This window comes from Fukomys damarensis, unplaced genomic scaffold (genome assembly GCF_012274545.1).
Source record: "Fukomys damarensis isolate Sample0158 unplaced genomic scaffold, DMR_v1.0_HiC HiC_scaffold_3, whole genome shotgun sequence".
Classification (NCBI taxonomy): Eukaryota; Metazoa; Chordata; class Mammalia; order Rodentia; family Bathyergidae; genus Fukomys; species Fukomys damarensis.
Genome location: NW_022900915.1, coordinates 43,947,098 through 43,959,846, shown reverse-complemented (window position 1 = coordinate 43,959,846; position 12,749 = coordinate 43,947,098). Strand labels below are relative to the sequence as shown.

The window sequence follows — 12,749 nt, the reverse complement described above, 5'->3', positions numbered from 1 at the left end:
AAAAAAAAAAAAAAAAAAAAAAAAAAAAAAAAAAAAAAAAAAGAGTATATGGGGCAGGCCACTGGGCTAAAGGGATGGAAAGACAAAACCAGCTCTAAGTGGGACATAATTGTGGCAAATGATGTTCCAATGAGTGCCCAGCACTAGTTTCTGTTTTATAGGAATGACTGATCTTTAAACAGGGTAGTACTGTTCTCCTTGTATCAGTGGAGAAACTGAGTCACAGATGGGTTGTTAACTTGCCCCAAACTGTACCTCTGGCCTTTTCTGCAGCCACTTCGGGTCAGGAGTGGCCTTCCATGTGAGGGGTGAGGCCCAAGGGCTGTTTCTGAGGTCTCCCATGCCTGGTTCTTGGTGTTGCCATAGCACTTGCAGGGCTGTGCCTGCTGTGGCTGATCATTTACTCTCGTTCCCTCCACACTAAATGTGGATTGCTCCAGCCTTGCTGACTGAGAAGCATTGCTGAAGACCATTTATGTAAGGGCCTGTTGAATTTAGAAGAGAATTCTGAGCCCTGAGAGTGATAGACACAGTGAGCTGTGAGCAGCAGAGAGATTTTAAGTGTATCAAGCTGTGATCTTAAAAATAAAGATCACAGCTGTTTGAATCAGTTAATAAAAACAGTAAAGCAGTATCATCAAATCCTAATCTAAAATGGTAATAGCAGTTGAGATTTGAATTTATAGGTATATTGGAAATTTGATAAAGAAAACTCCTTCCATGGTCTTTAATCCTGTGACATTGAGTCATTTGGAGAGCAGTAGAAATGCCCTTCTATTTGATGGCTTGTCTTTCCAAGTAGATGCCCTTCCCCAACCCCTGCTTGCTGATCCAGGCATGGATGGAGCAGTAGAGGTGGAAGCAGCAGCTCCCTTACCAAGTCTCCATCATTTCCTCTTGATTTCCAGCTTTCATTTTCCCTTCCTCCTTTCCACCTGTCACTTAACTCATTCTGTTGTCTTCTCACTAATTGTCTGTCTGTCTGTCTGTCTGTCATCTATTTCTCTGATGGACACCTCTGTCCTATCCACTTCTTTAGTATTTCAAAATCCTTCAGCTTTCACCCTTCAGCAAGATTTTGGCTGTTTCTTCTTTCCCTCTTCTGACTCCTGTGGAGGCCTCTGCTCCACTTTGATTAACCTGCCTTACAATAAACTGCTGCCAATTCCCATCCCTTCATGTATTTTTTATTAGATATAGCAGAGTAGCTCTTCTTGCTGGTGGCTCCAAAGCGACCTTTGTGTCAAGACACTGTTACATCACAGTGTGTCTTGGTGTGGCCACCTGCTGTGATTCTTGGACCTGTAGATCTATGTCTTTCATCAAGGCCTTAAACTCATTTTCCTAGACTGCCTCTTTGGTTTTGTTTGCTTGCTTATTTTATTTTCCTTCTTAAAAACTTTTTCTAGCAGTCTTACTAAATATAAATGCAAAGTTCTAAGACTTTCATCCATATCTTAATATAAATAGGAAAAAAATCTCCTCTCTTCTCTTTACTTTTCTTAAACCAGGGATTGAACTCAGGGCCACGTGCTTGTGAGGCAGGCATGGTACCACTGAGCTGAATCTCTAGCCCTCTTCTCTTTCCTGTTTTCCATGTCTAGTTTTTTTTTGCTGCATTTGGGGTAATTTTTTCAGATCTATTTTTAAAAACACGTTTCCAGTCTACTTATCCTTTCCTTGGGATCCAATTTGTGCTTATTTCCCTTTTTGGCCTTGATTTTCAACTTTAAAATTGTCAATAATAATGAAATAATAATTTTATTTCTGTTTTCTTACCTACGATCATTAGCAAGTAGGAAGTTTTGTGTGGTGCTTGTAAAATCTCTTAAAGTATTTGTTATTCTTTGGTCATGTTTTCAAGGATCACTTTTATATCCTTCATTCTTGTAAATATCCTAATTTTAGGATATGTAAAATAGAGGTCTCTAGTCTGGAATTCTTGGCAGTGGTGGAGCTGTGTGGGTGCTGACCTTATGTTGACTGATACTTGCTCACAGCAGATAGTGTGTGTTGTAATGTTGGATTGTGTGTTTTTCTTCAGGGGCTTCAAGTTGTTTAATCCAAGTTTGAGTCCAACATGGGTAGCCTATGGCTACCAGGGTGGAGCTGTGTGGGTGCTGACCTTATGTTGACTGATACTTGCTCACAGCGGATAGTGTGTGTTGTAATGTTGGATTGTGTGTTTTTCTTCAGGGGCTTCAAGTTGTTTAATCCAAGTTTGAGTCCAACATGGGTAGCCTATGGCTACCAGTTCTCAAGAGAGTTTTTTCTCCACCATTCCCACTGAGGTAGACAAATTTCTTTTTTATGGGGAAGGGGATTATTGGGGATGGACCCCAAGACATCACCCATGCTAGGCAAATGCTCTACCACTGAGCTACACCTCCAGTCCAGACAAGGTTCCCAGTTGTCTCTTTGTACGTTAATTGTTTTTCCTAGTTCACTCTTTTGCAGATGGTAGTTTATTAGGAGTATCATCTTTATGATGGATCCTCAGTTTCCACTGTGGTACCCTCTCCTTATGAAGGCCTGGGGGCTCCTTCTCCCCACCCACATGGACATTATAACCCAGATCCTGAGTCTCCACTTCTAGCACCCTTCCCTTCTGTGCATGGCAGCCAGCTTCCATTCTGAGGCTTGACTCTGGATTTCAGGTTTTTCTGTGTATTTGGCTCTGGAGAATTCCCTTCTTCCTTGAGGATTCAGCTAAACATCTTGAATTTTTTTAATATTTAACTGAGAATTTCTAAGTTTTTAATAAATTTTTTTTTCAAGATCTCTCTTTTGCCAAGAGCATATCATCACCATTCTCTGACAGAACTTAAATGTTTCCTGGTGGGTGGAAGACGCCTGTCTGTGTTCAAGGGGGAGGAAGAAGGCCTCTGCCTGTTAGAAATGTAGAGATTTTATTTAACTCACGCATGAGCTCTCAGGACTGTTCTTGCATCCTCACTCAGTCCTCTCCCATTCATCGCTTATTCACTAAGTTTCTACTGTCCCGGATTTCATAAATTCATTTAGCAAACATATATCAGGTATGGCATCTGCTGCATGCCAGACAGATGCTTCTGCTTGGCAGAAAATTAGCTAGACCCCTGTCTTCATGGTGGACACAAATATTGATCAGCTAATCACTTATACAAATATGAAATTGCACATGTGGTAAGTTCTGTGAAGTAAATGGCTATGGAGTTATGAGAAATGTAGTAGGAAATTTGTTGGACCGAGGCCAAGAAAGGCTCATCTGAGGCTATAACATGAGAAGCAAAAGTGAGTGACTTTCACTGAGCAGAAATGAGCACTGAGATTGTTCCAGGTATGAAGCAGTAAGACAAAGGCACTGGGGTCATGAGGGAGAGATGCAGAGGAAATCGAAGAATATCGTTTCAGAAAAGGCTGGGGGAAACCAAAACAAAACCATGGAAGACTTCGGAGACTGTGTTAGGGAGTTTTGTATTTATCAGAAGAGCCATGGAAAGGCCTTAAACAGTGGATGACACTTCCTGTTTGCCATTGGGAAGCTCCTTCTGATTCCAGGGAAGAGAGCACATCTGAGTGGCAGGAATGAAACCGGGGGTGAGTTGGGAGGTACCACAGTGGGCCGGAGGAGGACTGCTGGTAGCTCACCCCCAGTTTGGGCTCTAGACAGAAAGACATAGACAGATTTGAGACTGACTTAGCAGGTAAAAGCGTGAGGAACAGCAGGGGCCTGGGACCAAGCCAGAGTCCCAGGCCTGTGTAACTGGGTAGACATGCAGTCCCTCTACTTGAACAGGGAACACAAGGAGCAAATCTGGTGGAAAGGCTATGGGTTTTTTTTTGAACATACTGAGCTTCGAAGGTTGTTAGACACGCTAGAGAGGAAAACTGCAAGAAGGATCGGATATACGGGTCTGGGGCATGAATGTGTAATTAGCTCACAGGGTCAAGGTCAAATGGTGGAGCTAATGAGATTCTAGGAGACAGAGATGGGGTCACAGAGCCCTGAGCTGTACGAGCGTGGAGGTTACGGACGACTTCCTGGGAGGTGTCTTGGTAGGGAGATGCACAGGAGACAGCACGTAGAGCCGGCAGCAGAGGAGGAAGCTAATCCATCCAGACTGCTCTTTGAAGAAGTACGAACTTTTAACATTTATTAAACTGACTGGACCTAGATTGAACCCGGGCCTGGCACGTGGTAGTGGGTGCTCTACCACTGAGCTACATGCCTACCCAAAGATGTGTTGAATTTTTTAAAGGAAATGTGTCGTTTAATTATGACTGGGTGGCAGAACCTTATCACACAGTAAGCCAGTGGGCACAAAAGTGACTTCGTGGTAGTGCAGAGGGCAGAGGCCCCTGCACCAGGCTGGCGTGTAGCTCGGTGGGCAGGGGCGATGGCCCAGCATGTGGGGCCCTGGGATCGTCTGCAGCACTGCAGGAAATAAAGAGACAGGATTGACACTGAGCTGCAACAAAACTAGTGTTTACTGAGCTCTGGCTCCTGCTCTTGGCCCTGTTTTAAATGCCGAGCATGTGTTAATTAGCAGTCTCACGACAGGTCATTAGCTCAGCGGGAAGTGAAGCGCTGGACACCAGAGTGGCGATGGGATGGGCCGGTTGGGGGCAGCAACTTGACCCAAGTGGTCTGGCTTTTTAAAAACAATTGCTTTATAGTAAATGACAAATAGTAATTGTATAAATTGTATATTTATGGGGTACTGTCTGGCTGATACAGGTTGTCACTGTGACAGGACTAAATCAAGCTCAGTAATACACCTAGCACCTTACACACTTATAGTTTTTTGTGGTGAAAATGTTTGACACCTGCCGTTTTGGTACTTTTGACACACGTGTCCCTGAACACTGCTGTTCTGCTTTCCATAGGGATCTACAGTAGCATATTGGTGTCGTCTGTAAGCCTAGACGCGAGCTCATCCACCTGCAGATATTCAGGATATTATATAATGGCCTTGGGCACATGTCTAAATTAATTCTTGCTCAAATCCTTTGTGGGACCTTCTTCTTGGCTTTGCACTGTGGAGTGAGGCTGGGGGAATTGGAGGTCTGGTTATAGGAGCTGTGGCTGTCCTGGAATGGGCACATTATTCCCATAATTACCCTGTGACCTGGGCCCACTGCCGAGAGCACAGCCGGTGAGCACGACCCCATGTCTTCTGCCCACCACCTCTCTGCCAGGATGTGTCTTCTGCGAGTTCCATGACCCGAGCTCCCAAAATGAGCCGTCTTTTTCGCGGGACCAGCTCTGACCACAACCTGTGCTTCTCTTCCTCTGCAGGATTCAATAGCATGGAGCGAACGTGTGACAAAGAGTTCATCATACGCAGGACAGCCACCAACCGGGTCCTGAACGTCCTCCGCCACTGGGTCTCAAAGCACGCACAGGTAACTCGGGTGCCACGGCTGTGACTTTCAAGTATCATTACCCTGACTTTTCTGGTCTCCGGGTGTGCAAAACATCTCTTGGTTCTTGGCAGCTAAAATGTGCAAGCTTGGAATTAGAAACTAGATGGGGAAGAGATTAGGCAGCCATGTGCCTGGCCGGCATCTATGTTTCCCATCTGTGAAGGACACAGGGTTCCTCTTCCTCCACCCGTGCCACCCTGCCAGCCCTGTCCCAGGGTCGCACCACCGTCTTCAGCACAGCTGTGCTGTGGGCCACCAGCTGCAGGGCCTGGGAGGGAGGAACCCAGCACTGCTGGAGGGAAGCGGACACCCGGCCTCTGCTCAGGGGAGATTGACTCAGGACACTGCCTCGTGTCTGTAGGCGTCTTGGTTCTCAGTACTCCGTTTTCAAATAGTGTCACACTGGCAAGACACCCACTTGTTGGTGTGATAAAGAAATATGAATGTGAATTTAGAGGGAAAGACACATTGCCACAAATCTCCCTGGCTTTGAACACACTGATCCCACCGGCATTCCCGTTTCCACAGCAGCTCTGGAGTCCTCTTTCCTGAGTGTCTCTAGTTGTGCTGTCCTGGCTGCTTCCATGTCCTAAATTGATCCAAAACACTGATCTCTCATGGTCAGTGTGACTCTGGGGAGGAGCCAGATCTGGTGAATAAGGTAGGTGAGGACACAGTGTTGTTCTTATTTGACAGAAATTGCCATAAATAGTTGATCAATGAATGGTGATCATAAGCTACAGTAAATGTTTACATTTTAAAAGTTGATTACAATAAATGGCACATTGCTGTTAGTCTCCCCTTAAAATCCTCAAATCCTCTCCCACCTGTGAACACACTTATTCCGTTGTTCTGGACATGGTGTCTTTACTGTGGTAAGATCTGTTAAAAACTTTTCACATTCAGCCAGTCTGTGGAGCACCCCTGGGGTTTAGGTTTTCAGCTCAGGTCAGAAACGTTGTTTTCACCCACGAGCCTGCTTGTGGAACAGCGTTCAAGGGGCCGGGACTGGGAGGGCAAGGCCTGGAATTACTACACAGAAGCCAGAGAGGTTTCTGGAATGCTTCCGCTTTATTCAGCAAATTCACAGCCTTATATGGGGTAAGGCGGGGGTGGAGCCAGTGTGGCACTACGGGATCGCTATTGGATAGGGTAAGGCAGGGGTGGAACCAGGGTGGTGTTGGGATATCTGGCACATCGTTATTGGCCATATGTTAGTTTTTGGATTGTAGCTTTAGGCCCAAGGGGGTGGATTATTCCAGCCCTAATAGGCCTCGGAGTTTTCTCAGGAGAGATGGATGCCGCGCTCCTGACTCAGCCAGAAATTAATCTGATCCTCAGTTCCCCTTTTTGTCTTTGACTCCAGAGCCTCAGCCAAAAGGTCCACGTTTTTATGATTTTGTTACTGGCACATGTGATCTTTAAAATAAAGAACAATAACAATATGCCAAACAAGGTTAATATATATGGGGATCCCAACATCAATCCACATATCCAACTACTGAAATTATTCCATCCAGCATTAATTTTTGTCCAAATGGTATCCCATACATTATTTAAAGTCACAACATCTAATGCCTGGGTATTAATTCCTCCCAAACCAAGTTTAATTGGATTTGTAAATTGAGTACAGCTGTGTGGACATCTTGAAATAGCAGGGTGGTCTTTTGAAGCCTTGGGTGGTGTTTTTTGTTAGCTGGTTGACCATTTCTGCTGTAGCCACTTGATTTTGTGAGGTGACTGTTGCCATTGTTGTGGCGGAAATAGCTGCCATCATGGAAACGATGACAGCAATAAGGGAGGAAATTTCAAAATCTTTCTTACTGCGAGGATAAAGCATAAGATTAAAGAGAGGATCTGAATTTTGTCCTTCCGTATGGAGATCAATGGGGACCCAAATAGCCAGGGGTGTTCCAGCAAAATATAAACTCCAAGTTTCTGTATGATTAAACAAAGAAGGATCAATACAAGGGGTAAAACGAACATGAAAGGGGAAGGCAGAACAAGATAGAGACAGTGGGGGCGGGTAGGTATTTGCAGATTTGTCCAGGACGAAGTAGAGATCGAAGGCTCTGCGACAAGGCTGTTCCCGGGCACCCCCGCCCCCACTGCTCAGTGCCAGCAGCCCCAGGCTGGGGAGCAGCCAGCCCTGCGGCTGCACACTGGGGACTCCGCTGCAGCTGTTTTGGCCCCACTGGGCCTAAGGCGCCCCGGGGCTGGGGCCATGAGCAGCTGGGGCGACAGGATCCGCAGTGGGAGGCAGGGACAGCGGAGGCTGGGGACTACAAAAGGACTTTCAGCCACCGACCAGGCTCCCCTCCCGGGTCAGCAGGCCCCGGCGCCCAGAAGCTGCAGGTCTTTCGCTCTGAAACTTTTCCGAGCTCTCAGCTGTGCTGGACCCTGCTTTGGAGGAGGAGGCTGGGCGGCCCGGAGGTCCAGGACCTCGAAGCCATGCTAAGGTCTGATCAAAGGATTATTGCTCCTCATCCGACAAGTAAGATGGCGGTGCACAGGGTGGAGGCCGCCATTTTAGACGGGACAATGTGGTCTCTCCGGATGACCATTTCCAGTGACTCGGGGGGGGGGGTTTGGCGGGGGCACTTCATCAACAGGAAGTGAGAGACCAGCAGGCAGGGCTGATGCCTTTGGGGAAGAAGAAAGCAGAAGAGACAGCCCGCCCGCTCCATCTTTTTAAAGAGGCTTTTGTCCGCCATCTTTAGAGTGCTCAGAGGAGCCCTACACTCTCCTAAATTTGGGCTGGAAATGCCTCGGATGCCTTTATTAGGGCATGAGGACCCTTTACTAAGGTGGCCTGTACTGGCCATTCTTGACTCATGACATTACCCGTGATGGGATCCTTGCTGGAAACTTCAATATTTACCCAGTATACGCAAGTCCCCTGTTCGGTCACCATGGAAGGATTTACACCCTTTTGTAAGCCACAGCCAGGCCCCGCCTTGCCTCACTGGCTTGGGGCTCATTGGAGCCCTTCTTTCCCACTGTGGGGCCTCAGGGGTGAGGATGGGGCCCTTGGGGTGCAGGCGTGGGGCTCACACTGTGAGAGAAGGGGAGGAGCCCACGCCTGTCCTGGGCGTGGTCCTGGGGCCACACTCATGACCCCGAGGCAGCAGGGTTTCCTAGGAGACCTGAGGACCTGGGGCCTCACCGGAAGGGTAACCAGAAGCCAGCAGAAAGTCTTTAAAGAACTGCAATCCAGGGCCGGGGATTTAGCTCAGCGGTTCAGTGGCCTGCCTTGCAAGCGCAAGGACCCGAGTTCAATTCCCGGTACCACCCCCACCCCCAAAAAGAACTGCAATCCAGGGCCGGGGATTTAGCTCAGCGGTTCAGTGGCCTGCCTTGCAAGCGCAAGGACCCGAGTTCAATTCCCGGTACCACCCCCACCCCCAAAAAGAACTGCAATCCTGATGCCATGCAGAATAAGAGGTGTAAGGCTCCGTTGTAAATAAGTAAAATGAACCCTATTTCATTATAATCCCAAGGACGGCCTGGGTTCCTGGACAGCATCTCATAATCTCCGCGGACAGAACTGAGTCTCGGCAATTCAAACACCACGCTTGGGTTTTATGGCATTCTTTAAATTTTAACTTTATTTGTTTGGTATTGGAAATTGAACCCAGGGCCCCACACTGAGCTACATCCTCTGCTTCTCATATATGGGTCTCCTTAAGTTGCTCAGGCTGTGCTTCAACTTGCAATCCTCCTGCATCAGCCTCCCTGAGGGCTGGTGCTTACAGGCACGCTCCACCATACCTGGTTAGCCTTTTCTTTAAAAAATATTTGGTGAGACTTGAATGCTTCGCGGTGCTTTCTGGGTCCCAGCATCCTCCTCTGTCAGCGCCTCTTCCTCTCCTTCTGCCTTCTCCCTCGCGTGGCTGGATGGCCTACCCAGAGGCTGGGGCTCTTGCTCTGGCTCCGCCTCCCTGTCCTGCGGGCCCCTATTGGTCTCCCGGCCCCTCGGTGGGTGTCAGCCTCTCTTCCGGGAGAGGCTTTTCCCGACCCTCCGTCGAAGCCCTTCCCTGGTGGCATCTCGGGCCACACAGGGCACCGAAGACAAGACAAGGTGAGCTGCAGCCGGACTGCGGGGTGTGGCTGGCTCCCCAGACCGGGCACTGGGTCAGAGCTGCACAGGGTATGCATGTCCTTTGTCCTGGGCTTTGGGAAACTGGGCGTGGTGAAGGGTGGAGCCAGTGGGCACAGAGGAGAGGGGGAACCGGGAGCCTCCTGGGCAGGGGTACTGGGGATGCACAGGCCCTGCCTCGCGAGGGCAGAAGGTGTTGCGTCCCCCACCCAATTGAGCGCCTGGCTCACCGCCATCCTCCTGCCTCTCCAGGGGAACACAGCCAGGCTCATGGCTGGAGGTTCTTCTGCTCTCAGCCCAGCACCCAGAGTCAGGGCCAGCCAGGCAGTGTGGCAGGCCTGAAAAACTGAAGACTTGGGAGGGTTTTAGCTAAATTTAAACAGCCACAGGTGACTCCTGGCCACAGCATTAGCATCTAGCTCTGAACCACTCACAAGTGCCACAGAAACCAGGCTCATGGCTATAACTGCACTTGGGCTGAGGTAAAATGGAGCTGCATCCTGTGCTGACCTGGGAGACGGGAGGTGAAGGCTGGTGTGACGGCCTCTGCTTCATGTGTCTGAGGGTCTTGGAGACATAGGCCACGACATGTGAGTTTGCACAGTTTGCTTCTGTTTGTCATTTTGACAGTTGTCAGGATCCTTTTCTGTTTTAAATTTCTTGGCATTGTTTAGCAAAGCCCAGAATTCCTCATGGCAGTAGAGCGATGGCTTCAGACATCTGCTTTGTTCACATCTGAAGCAGAGGCTGGGCCAGGACAAGCTGAGCACCCGGCTTCCGTGTGGTTCAGAACAGGCAGCTTCTCACCTCTCCTGGTCTGGGTGCCTGCCTACCTGCCCAGGTACTTTTCCAGCTGGTGGTTGCTCTGCCACTAGAGGACAGCCTCGGGCCGGGACTCACAACCCACGGATTTCTGGGGAGCTGGATCCTGGCACCCTAAGCTGGGAGAGGATCCTGGGGCCTCCAGAGCAGTGTCAAGCCTGCCAGGGAAGTGTGTAAGCTGTGACATGGGGCACGCAGGCTACAGTGACCCGAGAGTCTCGTGCTGTGCATGGAGGCCATTTTCTCTGAGGACGGACCCTGATTTTTAAAATGTCACCATCACCTGCACCGGAAGCAGCTGGTTGACACAGGTCACCCTGGGAGGGACGGAGGCTGATCTTGTCCTTGTCCCAGTTTTTCAGGTGGGGAAATGGGAGCCCAGAGGGACCCAGAGGCTTCCTGGAGAGGATATGCATGGCCGAGGGCAGGGCCTGGGTCCCCTGCACCCAGCACAGCCACAACCTGCCATTGGCTGCTGACTGTGGTGCAGAGCCTCCGTGTCCCACCCTGCTCCTCACTCCCTCCTAGGAAAGTCGCTCTCTGGCCTGCATCAACCCTGTGCTACCCTGGCCACCCAGTGCCTGTTCACTTCCGGTTCTCTGCACCACTTCCTGTTGACCCCCTGTGTCTGAGCTAAGAGATCCCAGACACCTGCCAGCTGCAAAGCAGCATTTGTCCCCGTACTCAGGCTTCCTGCTGCAGCAGCTGCAGCAAGATAGAGAAGATTGTCTAACAGAAGTCAGCTGTGTCTCCTTCCTGTGTCCGGAGCTTCTGGAGCTCCTGCCTGGTAGTCTCACACCTGATCCTGTGGGTATTTGTTGTGAATCCTGAAAACAGGTTTTCATTCCCCCTTTCTTTTTTTTTTGGTACCGGGGATTGAACTCAGGTCTTTGCGCTTGCAAAGCAGGCCACCGAACCACTGAGCTAAATCCCTGGCCTTATCTCCTTTTCTATGGCCCAGACAACCAACTGACCAAATAGGAACACCATACTACTTTTTAAGTTTGTTCTGATCTTTTGTACATCTCTGTTCATTATTTCTTGTATCTGGATGTGCCCCAAAGCCTCATAGGCTCAGGGGCAGGGATGTGGGAGGGGACTGGGTTACGGGGTGACAGCTGACTTCCTGTTAGGAGGCATGACCTGGAGGGTCTCTCTCACTGGCTCCTCCCTTGTTGCTCTGCTTCCTGTCCTCCATGAGGTGAGCAGCTTTCCTCCATGTGACCCTTCTACCATGCCCTCCTGTCTTGGAGCCAGCAGACTGTGGACCCAAAACACAAGCCAAGATAACCTCCCCCACTAAGTTGCCAGTGCTGGGTGTTGTGTCCCAGCAGTGAGCTACGACTAAGACACCACTGTTGCCCATGAAGCGCCCCATGAGCTCTCCAGGCTTTTCTTCCTCCTGGGTGAGACATTTGTCAGTGTCACATTGGTGCAGCCACTGTGGAGCAGATGTGAACATTTAAGGAGCCGGGGTCTTCATGAGACTTACTTTCAGTTTCCAAAGTTTGTGAGACACAGTTTCGTTTTCCTTGTGGAAACAGTAACTTCTTGCCTCCTGTGGATGGCTTCTGTCCACAGAGAGGACCGCAAGAACCATGCCCGGGATTTGCTGGCCTTCTGTGGGTGCTGAGCTCTGCTGGGCTTGGGCAGGTGCGTGGGGAGCCCTCACTCACCTCACGTACCTCCCACTCCCATAACCCTTGTGCACCTGGGAGCATTTGTGGACACCAGGCCCTGCGCAGGACATCACTGTCGGAGTGGACTCACTGCACTTTCCGGTTTGCCCCAGCCCACTTCCTGGCGGCTGGCCTCTTCCTGTGGCCACCTCCCCTCCCTGCTCTGCTCCCAGTGTCCCCAGCCTGTGGCCCAGGCTCTTTGCACAAAGCCTCTCCTCAGGCTAAGGCCACCCCATTTCTGTCGCCCAGGCTGTCTCCTCCACATCCGCCCACTACCTTTATTCCTCACAGCAGGGTGACTCGAAGATCACCTTATGCACGCCTTAGAGCATTAAAAGCAGGATTAATAGCAGGCCCTTCGGACTTGTCTTTTGCCCTCAGGTCCCTGCAGCTGTCTTGAAAGCTGTGAGGCTTACACCTGAAGCGGCTCTCTGGAAACCTAATAGGAAACAGGGCCTCAGACGAATCCTGCCTTCTCTGAGATGAGCTCTCAACCCACGGACCCCCCGAGAGGAAGCGGGTGCAGTGGGTGAAAGAGAATAGTGACGCACAGCAACTAGGCCACACACACACACACACACACACACACACACACACCCCCGAGAGGTCCAACTGGAGATTTTATTCAAGGGGTGGGAGGAGAGAGAGCAGAGAGAGAGAGCAGAGAGGGAGAGGAAGCACAAGGAGAGAAGAACAAAGAAAGAAAGGTCCTTTTCTGAGTTTTGGGCTGGGCTATTGCT

At 49.7% G+C, this 12,749-nt stretch overlaps 1 protein-coding gene across 4 annotated transcripts in view; it reads left to right on the top strand.

Annotated features, from left to right (window-relative positions):
- Positions 1-12,749, top strand: part of LOC104875384 (creatine kinase S-type, mitochondrial) — a 201,396-nt gene that overhangs the window by 134,510 nt on the left and 54,137 nt on the right. For all 4 annotated transcript variants that reach the window (XM_010642887.3, XM_010642890.3, XM_010642904.3 and 1 more), the window contains exon 18: positions 5,282-5,388. In XM_010642887.3, the coding sequence (XP_010641189.1) occupies positions 5,282-5,388 (107 nt within the window). The remainder of the gene's footprint in view (positions 1-5,281; positions 5,389-12,749) is intronic.